This window comes from Triturus cristatus, chromosome 2_2 (assembly GCF_964204655.1).
Source record: "Triturus cristatus chromosome 2_2, aTriCri1.1, whole genome shotgun sequence".
Classification (NCBI taxonomy): domain Eukaryota; kingdom Metazoa; phylum Chordata; class Amphibia; order Caudata; family Salamandridae; genus Triturus; species Triturus cristatus.
Genome location: NC_140582.1, coordinates 785,463,922 through 785,480,775, shown reverse-complemented (window position 1 = coordinate 785,480,775; position 16,854 = coordinate 785,463,922). Strand labels below are relative to the sequence as shown.

The 16,854-nt window shown below is 58.5% G+C and overlaps 1 protein-coding gene across 14 annotated transcripts in view; it reads left to right on the top strand.

Annotated features, from left to right (window-relative positions):
* Nucleotides 1-16,854, top strand: part of EXOC1 (exocyst complex component 1) — a 330,473-nt gene that overhangs the window by 264,698 nt on the left and 48,921 nt on the right. For all 14 annotated transcript variants that reach the window (XM_085642066.1, XM_085642062.1, XM_085642061.1 and 11 more), the window contains one exon: nt 7,974-8,157. In XM_085642066.1, coding sequence (XP_085498192.1) covers nt 7,974-8,157 — 184 coding nt within the window. The remainder of the gene's footprint in view (nt 1-7,973; nt 8,158-16,854) is intronic.

The following is a 16,854-nucleotide window of genomic DNA, read 5'->3' as shown; positions in this document are numbered from 1 at the left end:
AAACTACAACAGGCTAATATCCCGTACGCGATGTTGTATTCAGCGAGATTGCGCATCACACAGCAGGGAAAACAACATGTCTTCACCACTCCCCAACAGGCACAGGTTTTCTCAAAAAGACACTCTCCTGTAGCCGCTAATCGGAGAAAGATGACGACAAATTCAGATCCAATTCACCGACCTTTGACGTGGACTGAAGGGATAAAACCCTGGACTGGCTGCTTCTATTACCTGCATGAACTGTATTGTGAGCATTATGTTCTATACACTTTATAATTGCTTTGTGGGGATGGTTCACAACGGCAAGTTAAGCATTTCTATAAGTGCATAAACATATGAATATTGACTTTTTCCTCCTTTTTTTCCCCGAGATTGTACTGTCGAGCTCAGGTCCTAGATGGTGCCAAAGCCCTGGTTACTCCGGGCACCCCCATGTAAACGGGGAGGACCGCCAGGCTCTCTTGTATACAACCCTCTGTAGTTATTCCCCTAAGGCTAGTTGCCATTAGATTATGGTGTTTAGGTTTACTCAGTAAACAGATCTGCCTGCATGGCATACATTTCTGTTGGCTAGAATGTCCTATATTAGTGGACACCAACTACATATTTACAGAATGCTATCAATCCTGGTTGCTAATGTATCAAAGATGCTGGGGTAGATGTTGGCCCTTTCTGTTAACAATTGAGGGACTCCATTCACAGGTGGGGATTATATTCGCCTGCGGTATTTGGCCGCGGGTGTGGGAGAGGGAGGGTTCTTTTTTTATTTGTAGTTTTTGCAGCAGTGATTGTGCATGTAGAACAGGAGATGCTGGCAGACAGCACAGACATACACAATGGGTGATGAGACCACCCTGCCGCTACAGGTATAGTCGCGCAAATTCACAATACAAATGCACAAATGAGTATCCCTAAAACCCTTACTGAACAAGTTTTCTGGGCTGCTGACTTGGAACGTGCTGGTATTGCGTGATCCCAGCAAAAGTCGGCACATGCTTAATTATCTAGATAATCACAATGTCCAAATAACAATGTTACAGGAGACCTATTTGGATCCTGGTTCTTTGTTGGGATTCGCTGGAAAGTGGGTGGTGCATAGATGCTTCGCTTCATATTCAACCTACTCGAGAGACACTGCCATACTAATCAAAACTTGGGTCATCTATTGTCCCATAGGCGCGCTCACAGATCCCCAAGAAAGATACTGCATGATGTGGGGCCAATTGGCTGGACAATCTGTTACGCTTGTTAATTGCTACTCACCGAATGTAGACAATGCACTGTTTTTCAATGCTTTGTGAGGCCGCATATAGGCGATCGGCTCAACACACCTGGTGGGGGGAGATTTTAACCTGGCCCTTAATCCTAAGATGGATCTGTCCCATGGCACCATAGAGCCCCACGCTAGGGCAGGAAAACACCTAAACAGCATAATAACAGAACAACATATGGTAGATGCATGGAGAGGTTTAACACCCTACACATAGGGAGGGCACATTTTACTCCTCAGTACATGCAAACTGGTCAAGAATTGACTATTGGTTGCTCTCGGTTGGGCTGTTTACATGGCTCAAAGAGTCCAGGCTTACTCAGACAACTCCCCTGTACTTTTTAACGCTCTTCCCCCCCTGCCAATGAGACTCCATATCGCTCATAGAAGCTCCAACCCCCAACATTACTGGACACTGCATTGTGGGAGGAGATAAGGCAAGAAATCCAGGCTTTCTTCCCACCTAACGTCGGCAGCATGCAGACGTTGGCTAGCGTATGGGAGAGCTTCAAAGTAACCATCAGGGGACTCTGCATAACAAAAAGCGGGGGTATACTGCGAGACATTTGAAACACTGTATAAACTGGAACAGACAATTAAAGCAACAAGAAAGCAATAGTTGAGGCTCCCACAGCACCATTACATGTACAGCTAAAGGAACAGTTAATAGAATACACAGACACATCAGAGCGGGAAATCCTCTTTAGGTCTAAGTTTGCTCGCGCCCGGATTTACGGGGAAGGTGGGAGACCTGGTAAGGCCCTAGCAGAGACAATCAGAACTCCCCAATTCCCGAACAGCATATTTGGTGTGGAGGATGAGGCCGGTGTCTCGCATTCTGACCCCACAATAATCCTCAATATCTTTGCATCCCACTACCAGTGGCTGTAAAGCACGCTCAGAAAAAGCCAGATCGATATGTTAGCATACTTCGAAGACACAGCACTTGGGTGGATAAATGACAACCGTAGGGAATTCCTGCTCTGCGGATAGCGAGTAATTAAGGGAGGCCATAATGCAGTTGCGTTTGGGCAGGGCCACTGGCCCTGATGGGCTACCAGCTGATTTTTATAAATGTTACGTTGATGAAGTGGTCCCCATACTTGAAGATATATGGGGAGGCCAGTGAGAACGGAATTCTCCTGCAGTCGATGCAGCAAGCCCTGATACTATCTCTCCTCAAACCAGGCAAAGATGCTAGCAAATGTGATGCTTATAGACCCCTATCCTTGATAAAATACGATTCTAAGATTCGAGCTAAAATACTAGCTAAACTTAGCCTGCTGATGACGGGGGTTAATTCCCGGGAGGGCAACTTCCCACAACCTGCGCATGGTCTTTGCACTATTGCAAGATATTGATCCGGAGTCAAATGCAGTGGCCATGTTTTTAGATGCCACCAAGGCATTTGACTCACTAGAGTGGGAATTCCTGCTTGCTATATTGGGAAGAATGGGATTTCCAAAATCATATCTGAATTGGATAGCTCGGCTATAGAACCAACTCACTGCCGTTGTACAGGTGAATGGGCTACAATCTTTTCCTCTCCAGCTCTCTAGGGACAATCATCAGGGGTGCCCTTTGTCACCCCTGCTGTTTGCCCTTGATAACGAACCCTTAGCAGCCAAACTATGTCAGCACCTTAGAGAATATGCCATACCATTTCCCACAAGACATATTCTAGTCTCGCTCGATACTGACGACATTACTCTCTACCTTCATTAGCCGAGCATTAGTCTTAATCCTATCCTCAGAGAATTTTTCAGATTTGGAGACATCTCAGGGATACATATCAACCGGAGCAAATCCCAGATATTTCACCTGACTCCATCCACTCCTGAGATATCACTCGATTTTCCGCTAACATGGTGCAACTCGGAGATAAAATATCTGGGGGTGAGAATTCTTCGGGAGAGGAAAGAGACGCTGAGAGCAAACTATGGAACAGCTCTGGGCACTATCACTGACTCGATAAGTCGATGGATATCACTGCCACTCTCATTGGCGGGCAGGATCTCCCTGATGAAGATGGTAGTGCTGCCCAAACTACTCTATTTATTCATCAATATACCCTACCGCCCAGGCCGCCCTTTCTTTAGGGAAATCAAATCCCAACTCATCAGACTAGCTTGGGGGGGGGGGGGGGGCAAGCAGCCCCGAATAAGTTGGCAGACATTGACACTCCCATTCTCACGTGGGGGCTTCAGACGCCCGATATTGAACTGTACTTCTTAAGTGTTCAAGTGCATCACGCCATATATTGGTTCAACCTCCACCCTTCATGCCTCATCTAGCCATTGAACAATGGTATATGGCCCCTCTCCCTTCCACTGCCTTCCTTGGGGCGGACATCCCTGAATGTAGCATTGCATACTTGACGGTAGTGTGCACTAACTTAGCCTGGAAAAGACTGACCAAAAAAACAGGGAAGTCTCTGTTGTACTCTCCGTCGCTTCCTCTCCAGTACTTGTACCTAGCCCCAGTCACTCAGGAAGCAGCATGCAGGAAGGTGCAACCTGACCACTATGGGAGAGCTCTACCAAGACGGTTTGTTAAAGGATAGACAGACGCTTTTGGTAGAAGGTAGTGGCACTCCCTTAGAAACTTTCCTATATAACAGACTGCGGAATGAGATTAAGGAAAACACCCCTGCATTTCCACAAGAACCCAGCAAATGTAACACATTACATACTCTTCTCCAAATGAATGGGGCAGCACATGCGGTGTCTATGTTATGCCGGTCCGCTTCACTTGGATCTCCATACACACAACAGGAGGCTAAAAGAGGATGGGGGCTGGAATTAGACACCGCACTTACAGACAAGCAGTGGGAGTATTGCTGCAGACAGAGGCTATCACTGCAAGCAGCCGGTTACGGATCATACACTTTAAATATAAACATCGAGCTTACTACATTTCAGTATTCGCTTCTCTGCCCACTTCTCCCTCGGTGGCTCTTTGATTTATCGCCCGCCAGGAGTGGCTCAAGTTTTCCTTCAGGCCTGTGTGGAGGCGGTTTCCATGAGGACTCTCCCACTATCTGATTCTTGGCGATCTCAATATCCACCTCGACCAAAAAGACTCCAGGGACACGCTAGAGCTCCTTGATATTTGTCAATTAGCACAGCTCTCCCAATGGGTCGATCAGGCAACCCATCATGGGGGTCATATCCTCGATTCCATTTTTTCGAACTTTCCCATTAAAACTAAGGTTCCTCTTCCAGTTCTGTGGTCAGATCATTATTTAATTTGCTTCTCATGGGAAGTGTCCTCTCCCAATGTTAGACCTACGGTTTGTAATAAACCAGCATTCAAGAAGATTGATCCCACCGAATTTGCCAGGGCATTGGAGGATAATAGGCCGTCCCTGCCGCAGGATTTGGACAAGTGCCTTGTTGCCTTTTCCAATTGGCTCCAGGGTTCTATGGCTGCCATTGCCACGCCGACCTCCTTTAGGCGGACGAGGGATTCGCCCTCTAAACCATGGTTTACAGCAGAGCTGCTACGTTTAAAGCAGGACTGTAAGAAATTGGAGCGCTCTTGGCGGCTTAGCAATTACTGTCTGGCGGCTAAGGCTCGGCTCAGGCAGGGCCAGAAAATTTATTATAAGGCTATCTCCTTAGCAAAAGGGGTGTTCTTTGCCACTCGGATTGATCAGGCTCAGAATAACTCTAAGGAGATTTTTGCCATCGTTCAGAGCTTTATGTCCCCCTTAGCTCAGAGCAGCATTCTGCCGGCGACGGTAGATTGGTGTGAGACGCTTTCCAAATTCTTTTTGGATAAAATTCTAAAGATACAAGGTAGCTTCTCATGCCCTGCTGATCCAGATGGCTCGCTAGTATCGCCGGGGTTACCTGCTTCCGCGGTAATTTCCTCAAATCACTCCTTGGTCAATTTTTCTGCGGGTGATTTGTCTTGCACGCTGAGAATTTTGCAGGGTCTGAAATCCGGTTCCCCGGATGACCCGTGCTCGGCAAGATTATTGGTCTCAGTGGCAGAGACCGTGAATGCAGAAGTCAACTTCATTATTAATCTGTCTTTGCAGGATGCTAGGGTTCCCAGTGTTTGGAAGCAGGCCAAAATCCTTCCTCTCTTGAAGAAACCTACTCTTGATCCCTCGATTCCGGGGAATTATAGGCCTATCTCTCTTCTCCCTAGCCTCTCTAAAGTCTGTGAGAAGATAGTAAATAGACAGTTGTCGGAGTATGTTGAGTGTGGGGCTCCTTCACCCAGCTCAGTCGGGCTTCCGCCCTTCCTTTAGCACAGAAGGTGCTCTTTTGGAAGTGTCGGAAGCAATTCGGGAGTGTCTTGACGCCGGCGGGAGAGCAGCCTTAGTGCTGCTCGACCTGTCGGCTGCCTTTGACACGGTCCCTCACTCATTATTACTAGACCGACTGGCGGAGATTGGGGAGGCTGGTTCTGCTTGGGGATGGATTAAGTCCTTTCTGGAGGGCCGGCTTCAGCAAGTATGGCTACCCCCGCGGCCTCTTTACCCCAACGGGTGGGCACGGGGGTTCCCCAGGGTTCCTCCCTTAGCCCCTCTTGTTTAATATTTATCTTACCCCTCTAGTTTTTCTAGCGGAAGGCCTGGGGGCTAAGGTGATTGCCTATGCTGACGACACGCAGCTCTTGTTTACCTGGGAGAAGCATGCGTCTTCGGTGGCCCTTGTGCAAACGTGTCTTTCCTCGGTCTTCAAGTGGCTGGCGATGGCCCAATTAAAATGCAACGAGGACAAATCTGAGGTCTTGCTGTTTGGTGACTTTCCGACTGGGTTCAGAGACACGATCTGGCCTGCTGAGTTTCCTCCGCCAGTGTCCAACAGTCAGACCGTGAAGAACCTGGGAGTTTACTTCGACAGTAACCTCTCTTTTTCCAGCCAAGTAAAGCGACTGACTGGCTGTTGCTTTGGTCTCCTGAGAATCCTGAGAAGGTTCCTTCCACTCCTCCCGCAGGCGGCTCGGGAATCAGTGGTTCGTGCGCTTATCCTGTCCCGCTTGGACTATGCAAATGCGCTTTATGTAGGGATTCCTGCCTACGCCCTTAATAAACTGCAAATGATCCAGAATGCGGCTGCCCGCCTTCTGGGTGGGATCGCTCCTAGGGAGAGTGTGCGCGGCTACCTTCGCTCCCTACATTGGCTTCTGGTCAAGGCGCGTGTGGTGTTTAGATCCCTCACCATCGCACATTGGGCACTTCATGGGCAAGGCCCTGGCTATTTGCAGAAACGTTTCTCCTTCTACGTCCCGGGGAGGTCTCTGCGCTCCTCATCCCTTAGGCTGATGAAGATTCCTGGTTTCCAGCGGCACCGCCTGGGGGGCACTTCCTTGGCCGTGCTTGCGGCCCGTGCCTGGAATACGCTTCCCCTGTCACTCCGCAGTGTGGAAGATATGGGGGTTTTAAAAAACTGCTAAAAACTCATCTTTTCAGCTAAAGTTTGGTTATGCTCTGTTTTCCCTTGGGTCGCGCCGGGACACTCTTTGGAGTAGCTGTGCGCGTTATAAGTTTAAATAACATAACATAACTACACGCCTGTGAGTTTACATAACTATCAACTACAATACAATGACCGATGCGACAGATGTAGGATGGAAGGGGCGGGTTTCTACACCTAGCATGGCAGTGCGATGCAATCCAGAAATATTGGAGGGAGGTACTATGTGCGGTTTCCCAGATGGCTCAATATCACATTACAATGACACCAATAATTGCATTGCTGGGATACACAGAAGAATTACCACCAACACACAAGAAATTCTTTGCCTTATGGATGCTACTGGCCAAGAGGCAGGTGGCATGTAGGTGGGGTCAGGGATGTGCTCCCAAATTTAAGGAATGGCTCGATGATTTAGTATATTGCAGGGATCAACTTAACACATATGCAGAGCTACTGCCGGTTTCCTCACGCCCAAGAGAGATATGGGACCCGTTAATAAAATACCTGCACAATAGATCTCACTACCCGCTCACCAACTAAGGTGTCAACACATCTAACTGAGAGTGTGGACCCCCCCCCACATTATGAGATAGTAAAAGTCGAAAAGGGATAAGACAGTTCAATGACAGTAAAATGCAACATGTTAATATTTATGCACTGAGATGGATGCTATACCCAATGTTAATCAGGCTCTGTTTGATTGTGTATATTCTTGGGATTGTGTACTGCACTGCTGCATATATTCAATAAAAAACCCCAAAAAAGAAAAGGGTTGTTTTATGATGTTAATTTTAATACCCCAGACTAAAGGAGTGCCTGGTGTCAAGTAAGAACTGGACATGCACCACTATGCTCTAGATTTATAAACACAGGATTATGTTCATAAGATTGTATTGATTTTAAGGTACATGGTTTTCTGTGTGATAATATAGAAAAAAGGCAAGGTATTTGTCAGCACATTTATTTTGTTTGAATGGTAAGTTAGGAAGCAAATTGTTTAGTAATATTGCTTTGAGCATAACGAAATACGGAATGAAAATCAGGACTGCAGGATTTCAAGAAGTTTGAGCATTACCCCTAAGGTCTCGTGGAGCCAGCCATACATCTTAACATTGCGGGTAGAACTTAACATTGTTATGAAGCATTATTGTAGATCATTAACATGAAGTAACATTTTAGCATCTTGGCTTTAGTGCCTCTCTGTCCTTGAGATGTTTTCTTGATCTTCTTTTAATTTGTTTGACTGATTGCTCTTGTCTTCCCTTAAGAGTAACCAGATCAGGCAGATGGAGGATGTGAAGATATCAAAGAAGAGTAAAGTAGGAATTCTTCCATTTGTTGCTGGATTTGAAGAATTTGCTGAACTTGCAGAATCAATTTTCAGAGTTGCAGAGCGAAGAGGGGACCTCGACAAAGCTTACACAAAACTTATTAATGCAGTTTTCTTCAATGGTAAGGTTTTATTTTCCTATTACATTGAGACTGTGCTCTGTTTCTTTGTGATACAGTTCAGTTGGTCATGAATTCTTAGCTAATTATTTTCCATATTCAATATATTTTACTAATTTTTCAACTCTACAACATTACATTCTAATTACATGTCATTACTCTTGACAAGCTTTACATTTGTTGGCTTACTACAATTAATTTGTCATGGATGCAGTAACATAATTATTTAAACTTAGAGCAGCTCTAGTCTCCAGACAATCCTCTTGCAACACCAGTCGTTATCCAACCATTCCCACACATGTTCCAAAATATTTGCATCAAGTGCTCCAGATCTTCCCATAATTGTTTGACAGCATGTTCAACATAAATGTCTCTTTTTAAAATAATGTTTTTGCCCGACTTCCTTATCAATTGTGCAAGTGTCAGCGGATGCTGGGTCTTCAAATACTGCTGGTTGAGAAACACCTTCATATATCTGATTAGCTTTAGAGCTTGAACTACTACCAGTAATACGCGTGGCAATTGAGCATAGGGCCCACATCTGGGCATACCCTTCGCCCTTAGGTTGACTTGAGATACACAATAAGATGATGGACGGAATGCTGAACATTGTCAAACATTCAACCCCTGCCCCCCCCCATCCCCCATTCCCCCCCCCCCCCCCCCCGGTCACAACTATGCCACTGGATTCAAGCTAGCCTGGCTGAGGGGTTAATCCCCGAAACCGGACCCATGATGCTTGTGTTCCAGTCCAGGGAGGACCTGGCCTGGCAGTTGGGCTGGACTGTTCCCATGGGGAGCAGGGTCAAGATTGATTTGCATATAGCTGGGGCCAAACTGGGGTGGCATGGTGAGCAAAACAACAATGGATTTAACCCAGTTCTGTGACTGGGGTGAATGTCTGACAATGTTCAGCATTCCGTCCATCACGTTTTTGTGTTGCCAAGGAAGAGATGTACAATAGTTTTGCTTACAAAGGCAAATGAATAATGATTGGCATGTAGGCCTGTAGAAACTGTGGTCACCCTGTATTTTTTTGTGAAGAAGTTGCCCTGCACTCTAATCTCCTTACTTTACTCAGGGGGTGGGGGTCTTGTGTCGTGTGGGGACGTGGGGGAGGTCTTGTGTCGCGTGGGGAGATGGGGGTCTTGTGTCACGTGGGGAGTCCGTGTCGCCGTGGGGAGGGGTCTTGTGTCACGTGGGAGGGGAGGGGTCTTTTGTTGCGTGGGTTGTGTGTGGCACGGGGAGGTGGGGGGGTCGTGTGGGGAGGTCATGTGTCGTGCTAGGAGTGTTGTGTGTCGCGTGGGGAGGGGTCGTGTGTTGCGTGGGGAGGGTCGTGTGTCGCGTGGGGGGTTGTGTGATGTGCGGGGAGGTGGGGGCGTCGTGTGTCGTGCAGGGAGGTGGGGAGGTCGTGTCGTGCAGGGAGGTGGGGGAGTCGTGTGTCACGTGGGGAGGTTGTGTCGCGTGGGGAGGTGGAGGGGGTCGTGTGTCACGCGGGGAGGTCGGGTGGGTTGTGTGTCATGTGGGGAGGTTGCGTGGGGAGCGGGGTTGTGTGTCGCGCGGGAGGGGGGGGGGGGTTGTGTGTCGCGCGGGGGAGGGGGGGGTTTGTGTGTCGCGCGGGGGAGGGGGGGGTTGTGTGTCGTGCAGGGAGGTGGGGAAATCGTGTCGCGCAGGGAGGTGGGGGAGTCGTGTGTCACGCGGGGAGGTCGTGTCGCGTGGGGAGGTGGAGGGGGTCATGTGTGACGCGGGGAGGTTGTGTGTCATGTGGGGAGGTCGCGTGGGGAGGGGGGGGTTGTGTGTCGGGGGGGGTTGTGAGTCGCGTGGGGGTTGTGTGTCGCGCGGGGGAGGGGGGGGGGGGTTGTGTGTCGCGTGGGGAAGGGGGGGTTGTGTGTCGCGCGGGGGAGGGGTTGGGGTTGTGTGTCGCGAGGGAAGGGGGGGGGTTGTGTGTCGCGCGGGGGTTGTGTGTCGCGCGGGGGATGGGGGTTGTGTGTCGCGCGGGGGGTTGTGTGTCGTGCGGGGGATGGGGGTTGTGTGTCGTGCGGGGGAGGGGGTTGTGTGTCGCGCGGGGGAGGGGGGGGTTTGTGTGTCGCGCGGGGTTGTGTGTCACGCGGGGGAGGGGGGGGTTGTGTGTCGCGCGGGGTTGTGTGTCACGCGGGGGAGGGGGGGGTTGTGTGTTGCGCGGGGGAGGGGGGGTTGTGTGTTGCTCGGGGGAGGGGGGGGGTTGTGTGTCGCGGGGGGGGGTTGTGTGTTGCTCGGGGGAGGGGGGGGTTGTGTGTCGCGGGGGGGAGGGGGGGTTGTGTGTCGCGGGGGGGGAGGGGGGGGGTTGTGTGTCGCGCGGGGTGGGTTGTGTGTTGCGCGGAGGAGGGGGGGTTGTGTGTCGCGCGGGGGGTTGTGTGTCACGCAGGGAGTTGTGTGTCACGCAGGGAGGTGGGGGAGTCGTGTGTCACGCGGGGAGGTTGTGTCGCGTGGGGAGGTGGAGGGGGTCGTGTGTCACGCGGGGAGGTCGGGGGGGTTGTGTGTCATGCGGGGAGGTCGGGGGGGGTTGTGTGTCATGCGGGGAGGTCGGGGGGGGGTTGTGTGTCATGCGGGGAGGTCGCGTGGGGAGGGTGGGGTTGCGTGTCGCGTGGGGTTGTGTGTCGTGTGGGGGTTGTGTGTCATGTGTCACACGGGGGAGGGGGGGTTGTGTGTCACGCGGGGGAGGGGGTCACGCGGGGGGGGTTGTGTGTCACGTGGGGGAGGGGGGGGTTGTGTGTCGCGGGGGAGAGGGGGGGTTGTGTGTCGCGGGGGAGAGGGGGGGGTTGTGTGTCGCGCGGGGGAGGGGGGTTGTGTGTCGCGCGGGGAGGTCGTGTCGCGCAGGGAGGTCGTGTCGCGCAGGGAGGTGGAGGAGTCGTGTGTCACACGGGGAGGTCGTGTCGCGTGGGGAGGTGGAGGGGGTCGTGTGTCACGCGGGGAGGTCGGGGGGTTGTGTGTCATGCGGGGAGGTTGCGTGGGGAGGGGGGTTGTGTGTCGCGCGGGGGATTGTGTGTCGCGCGGGGAGGGGGGCTGTGTGTCGCGCGGGGCTGTGTGTCGCGCGGGGGAGGGGGGCTGTGTGTCGCGCGGGGGAGGGGGTTGTGTGTCGCACGGGGGAGGGGGTTGTGTGTCGCACGGGGGAGGGGGGGGGTTGTGTGTGTCGTGCGGGGGAGGGGGGGGTTGTGTGTGTCGCGCGGGGGAGGGGGGGGTTGTGTGTCGCGCGGGGGTTGTGTGTCGCGCGGGGGAGGGGGGGTTGTGTGTCGCGCGGGGGGGTTGTGTGTCGCGCGGGGGAAGGGGGGGGTTGTGTGTCGCGCGTGGGGGGGGGTTGTGTGTCGCGCGTGGGGGGGGTTGTGTGTCGCGCGTGGGGGGGGGTTGTGTGTCGCGCGTGGGGGGGGGTTGTGTGTCGCGCGGGGGGGGGGTTGTGTGTCGCGCGTGGTGGGTTGTGTGTCGCGCGTGGGGGGTTGTGTGTCGCGCGGGGGAGGGGGGGTTGTGTGTCGCGCGGGGGAGGGGCGGGGTTGTGTGTCGCGCGGGGGGGGTTGTGGTTCGCGCGCGGGAGGGGGGGGGGTTGTGTGTCGCGCGCGGGAGGGGGGGGGTTGTGTGTCGCGCGCGGGAGGGGGGGGGTTGTGTGTCGCGCGCGGGAGGGGGGGGTTGTGTGTCGCGCGCGGGAGGGGGGGGTTGTGTGTCGCGCGCGGGAGGGGGGGGTTGTGTGTCGCGCGGGGGAGGGGGGGGGTTGTGTGTCGCGCGGGGGGGTTGTGTGTCACGCGGGGGAAGGGGGGATTGTGTGTCACGCGGGGGAAGGGGGGATTGTGTGTCGCGCGGGGGAAGGGGGGATTGTGTGTCGCGCGGGGGAAGGGGGGATTGTGTGTCGCGCGGGGAGGTCGTGTCGCGCAGAGAGGTGGGGGAGTCGTGTGTCACGCGGGGAGGTCGTGTCGCGTGGAGAGGTGGAGGGGGTCGTGTGTCACGCGGGGAGGTCGGGGGGGTTGTGTGTCACGCGGGGAGGTCGGGGGGGTTGTGTGTCACGCGGGAAGGTCGGGGGGGTTGTGTGTCATGTGGGGAGGTCGGGGGACTTGTGTGTCATGTGGGGAGGTCGCGTGGGGAGGGGGTTTGTGTGTCGCGCGGGGGAGGGGGGTTTGTGTGTCGCGCGGGGTTGTGTGTTGCGCGGGGGAGGGGGGGGTTGTGTGTCGCCCGGGGGAGGGGGGGGGGGGTTGTGTGTCGCGCGGGGGAGGGGGGGGGGGGTTGTGTGTCGCGCGGGGGAGGGGGGGGGGTTGTGTGTCGCGCGGGGGAGGGGGGGGGTTGTGTGTCGCGCGGGAAAGGGGGGGGGTTTGTGTGTCGCGCGGGGGAGGGGGGGGGTTTGTGTGTCGCGCGGGGGGTTGTGTGTCATGCGGGGAGGTCGCGCGGGGGAGGGGGCTTGTGTGTCGCGCGGGGGAGGGGGGCTTGTGTGTCGCGCGGGGGAGGGGGGTTGTGTGTCGCGCGGGGGTTGTGTGTCGCGTGGGGGAGGGGGTGTTGTGTGTCGCGCGGGGGGTTGTGTGTCGCGCGGGGGAGGGGGGGTTGTGTGTCGCGCTGGGGGTTGTGTGTCGCGCGGTGAGGGGGTGGGGTTGTGTGTCGCGCGCGGGGGGGGGGTTGTGTGTCGCGCGCGGGGGAGGGGGGGGTTGTGTGTCGCGCGCGGGGGAGAGGGGGTTGTGTGTCGCGCGCGGGGAAGGGGGGGTTGTGTGTCGCGCGCGGGGGAGGGGGGGTTGTGTGTCGCGCGCGGGGGAGGGGGGGTTGTGTCGCGCGCGGGGGAGGGGGGGGTTGTGTGTCGCGCGGGGGAGGGGGGGGGGGTTGTGTGTCGCGCGGGGGAGGGGGGGGGTTGTGTGTCGCGCGGGGGGAGGGGGGGGGGTTGTGTGTCGCGCGGGGGAGGGGGGGGGGTTGTGTGTCGCGCGGGGGAGGGGGGGGGGGTTGTGTGTCGCGCGGGGGAGGGGGGGTTTGTGTGTCGCGCGGGGGAGGGGGGGTTTGTGTGTCGCGCGGGGGAGGGGGGGTTTGTGTGTCGCGCGGGGGGGTTGTGTGTCATGCGGGGAGGTTGTGTGTCATGCGGGGAGGTCGCGCGGGGGAGGGGGGTTGTGTGTCACGCGGGGGAGGGGGGGTTGTGTGTCGCGCGGGGGAGGGGGGGTTGTGTGTCGCGCGGGGGAGGGGGGGTTGTGTGTCGCGCGGGGGAGGGGGGGTTATATGTCGCGTGGGGAAGGGGGGGGGTTGTGTGTCGCGCGGGGGGGGTTGTGTGTCGCGCGCGCGGGGGGGGTCGTGTGTCACGTGGGGGGGGGGGGTCGGGTCATGTGTCGCGCGGGGGGGGGGGTCGGGTCGTGTGTTGCTCGGGGGAGGGGGGGGGTTGTGTGTCCCGGGGGGAGGGGGGGGTTGTGTGTCGCGGGGGGGAGGGGGGGTTGTGTGTCCCGGGGGTTGTGTGTCGCGTGGGGGAGGGGGTGTTGTGTGTCGCGCGGGGGGTTGTGTGTCGCGCGGGGGAGGGGGGGTTGTGTGTCGCGCTGGGGGTTATGTGTCGCGCGGTGAGGGGGTGGGGTTGTGTGTCGCGCGCGGGGGGGGGGGTTGTGTGTCACGCGCGGGGGAGGGGGGGTTGTGTGTCGCGCGCGGGGGAGGGGGGGTTGTGTGTCGCGCGTGGGGGAGGGGGGGTTGTGTGTCGCGCAAGGGAGGGGGGTTGTGTGTCGCGCGGGGGAGGGGGGGTTGTGTGTCGCGCGGGGAGGTCGTGTCGCGCAGGGAGGTGGAGGAGTCGTGTGTCACGCGGGGAGGTCGTGTCGCGTGGGGAGGTGGTCGTGTGTCACGCGGGGAGGTCGGGGGGGTTGTGTGTCATGCGGGGAGGTTGCGTGGGGAGGGGGGTTGTGTGTCGCGCGGGGGAGGGGGGCTGTGTCGCGCGGGGCTGTGTGTCGCGCGGGGGAGGGGGGCTGTGTGTCGCGCGGGGGAGGGTTTGTGTGTCGCGCGGGGGAGGGGGTTGTGTGTCGCGCGGGGGAGGGGGTTGTGTGTGTCGCGCGGGGGAGGGGGTTGTGTGTGTCGCGCGGGGGAGGGGGGGGGTTGTGTGTGTCGCGCGGGCGAGGGGGTTGTGTGTGTCGCGCGGGGGAGGGGGGGTTGTGTGTGTCGCGCGGGGAGGGGGGGGGGTTGTGTGTCGCGCGGGGGAGGGGGGGGGTTGTGTGTCGCGCGGGCGAGGGGGGGGGTTGTGTGTCGCGCGGGCGAGGGGGGGGGGTTGTGTGTCGCGCGGGGGGTTGTGTGTCGCGCATGGGGGGTTGTGTGTCACGTGGGGGGGGGGGTTGTGGGTCACGCGTGGGGGGGTTGTGTGTCGCGCGTGGGGGGTTGTGTGTCGCGCGTGGGGGGGTTGTGTGTCGCGCGGGGAAGGGGGGGGGTTGTGTGTCGCACGGGGGAGGGGGGGGGGTTGTGTGTCGCGCGGGGGAGGGGGGGGGTTGTGTGTCGCGCGGGGGAGGGGGGGGGGTTGTGTGTCGCGCGCGGGAGGGGGGGGTTGTGTGTCGCGCGGGGGAGGGGGGGGTTGTGTGTCGCGCGGGGGAGGGGGGGGTTGTGTGTCGCGCGGGGGAGGGGGGGGTTGTGTGTCGTGCGGGGGGTTGTGTGTCACGCGGGGGGGGGGTTGTGTGTCGCGCGGGAAAAGGGGGTTGTGTGTCGCGCGGGGAGGTCGTGTCGCGCAGAGAGGTGGGGGAGTCGTGTGTCACGCGGGGAGGTCGTGTCGCGTGGAGAGGTGGAGGGGGTCGTGTGTCACGCGGGGAGGTCGGGGGGGTTGTGTGTCACGCGGGGAGGTCGGGGGGGTTGTGTGTCATGCAGGGAGGCTTGTGTGTCATGTGGGGAGGTCGCGTGGGGAGGGGGTTTGTGTGTCGCGCGGGGGAGGGGGGTTTGTGTGTCGCGCGGGGTTGTGTGTCGCGCGGGGGGGTTGTGTGTCGCGCGGGGGAGGGGGGGGGGTTGTGTGTCGCCCGGGGGAGGGGGGGGGGTTGTGTGTCGCGCGGGGGAGGGGGGGGGTTGTGTGTCGCGCGGGGGAGGAGGGGGGGTTGTGTGTCGCGCGGGGGAGGGGGGGTGTTGTGTGTCGCGCGGGGGAGGGGGGGTGTTGTGTGTCGCGCGGGGGAGGGGGGGTGTTGTGTGTCGCGCGGGGGAGGGGGGGTGTTGTGTGTCGCGCGGGGGAGGGGGGGTGTTGTGTGTCGCGCGGGGGGGGGGGGGGGGTTTGTGTGTCGCGCGGGGGTTTGTGTGTCGCGCGGGGGGGTTGTGTGTCATGCGGGGAGGTCGCGCGGGGGAGGGGGGTTGTGTGTCGCGCGGGGAGGGGGGGTTGTGTATCGCACGGGGGAGGGGGGTTGTGTGTCGCACGGGGGTTGTGTGTCGCGCGGGGGTTGTGTGTCGCGTGGGGGAGGGGGTGTTGTGTGTCGCGCGGGGGGTTGTGTGTCGCGCGGGGGAGGGGGGGTTGTGTGTCACGGCGGGGGTTGTGTGTCGCGCGGTGAGGGGGTGGGGTTGTGTGTCGCGTGGGGGAAGGGGGGGTTGTGTGTCGCGCGGGGAGGTCGTGTCGCGCAGAGAGGTGGGGGAGTCGTGTGTCACGCGGGGAGGTCGTGTCGCGTGGAGAGGTGGAGGGGGTCGTGTGTCACGCGGGGAGGTCGGGGGGGTTGTGTGTCATGCGGGGAGGTCGGGGGGCTTGTGTGTCATGTGGGGAGGTCGCGTGGGGAGGGGGTTTGTGTGTCGCGCGGGGGAGGGGGGTTTGTGTGTCGCGCGGGGTTGTGTGTCGCGCGGGGGAGGGGGGGGTTGTGTGTCGCCCGGGGTTGTGTGTCGCGCGGGGGAGGGGGGGGGTTGTGTGTCGCGCGGGGGAGGGGGGGGGTTGTGTGTCGCGCGGGGGAGGGGGGGGTTGTGTGTCGCGCGGGGGAGGGGGGGGTTGTGTGTCGCGCGGGGGAGGGGGGGGGTTGTGTGTCGCGCGGGGGAGGGGGGGGTTTGTGTGTCGCGCGGGGGAGGGGGGGGGTTTGTGTGTCGCGCGCGGGGGGGTTGTGTGTCATGCGGGGAGGTCGCGCGGGGGGTTGTGTGTCGCGCGGGGGAGGGGGGGTTGTGTGTCGCGTGGGGGAGGGGGGTTGTGTGTCGCGTGGGGGAGGGGGGTTGTGTGTCACGAGGGGGTTGTGTGTCGCGCGGGGGTTGTGTGTCGCGTGGGGGAGGGGGTGTTGTGTGTCGCGCGGGGGAGGGGGGTTGTGTGTCGCGCCGGGGGTTGTGTGTCGCGCGGTGAGGGGGTGGGGTTGTGTGTCGCGCAGGGGAAGGGGGGGTTGTGTGTCGCGCGGGGAGGTCGTGTCGCGCAGAGAGGTGGGGGAGTCGTGTGTCATGCGGGGAGGTCGTGTCGCGTGGAGAGGTGGAGGGGGTCGTGTGTCACGCGGGGAGGTCGGGGGGGTTGTGTGTCACGCGGGGAGGTCGGGGGGGGTTGTGTGTCATGTGGGGAGGTCGGGGGGCTTGTGTGTCATGTGGGGAGGTCGCGTGGGGAGGGGGTTTGTGTGTCGCGCGGGGTTGTGTGTCGCGCGGGGGAGGGGGGGGTTGTGTGTCGCCCGGGGGAGGGGGGGGGGTTGTGTGTCGCCCGGGGGGGTTGTGTGTCGCGCGGGGGGGGTTGTGTGTCGCGCGGGGGAGGGGGGGGGTTGTGTGTCGCGCGGGGGAGGGGGGGGTTGTGTGTCGCGCGGGGAAGGGGGGGGTGTTGTGTGTCGC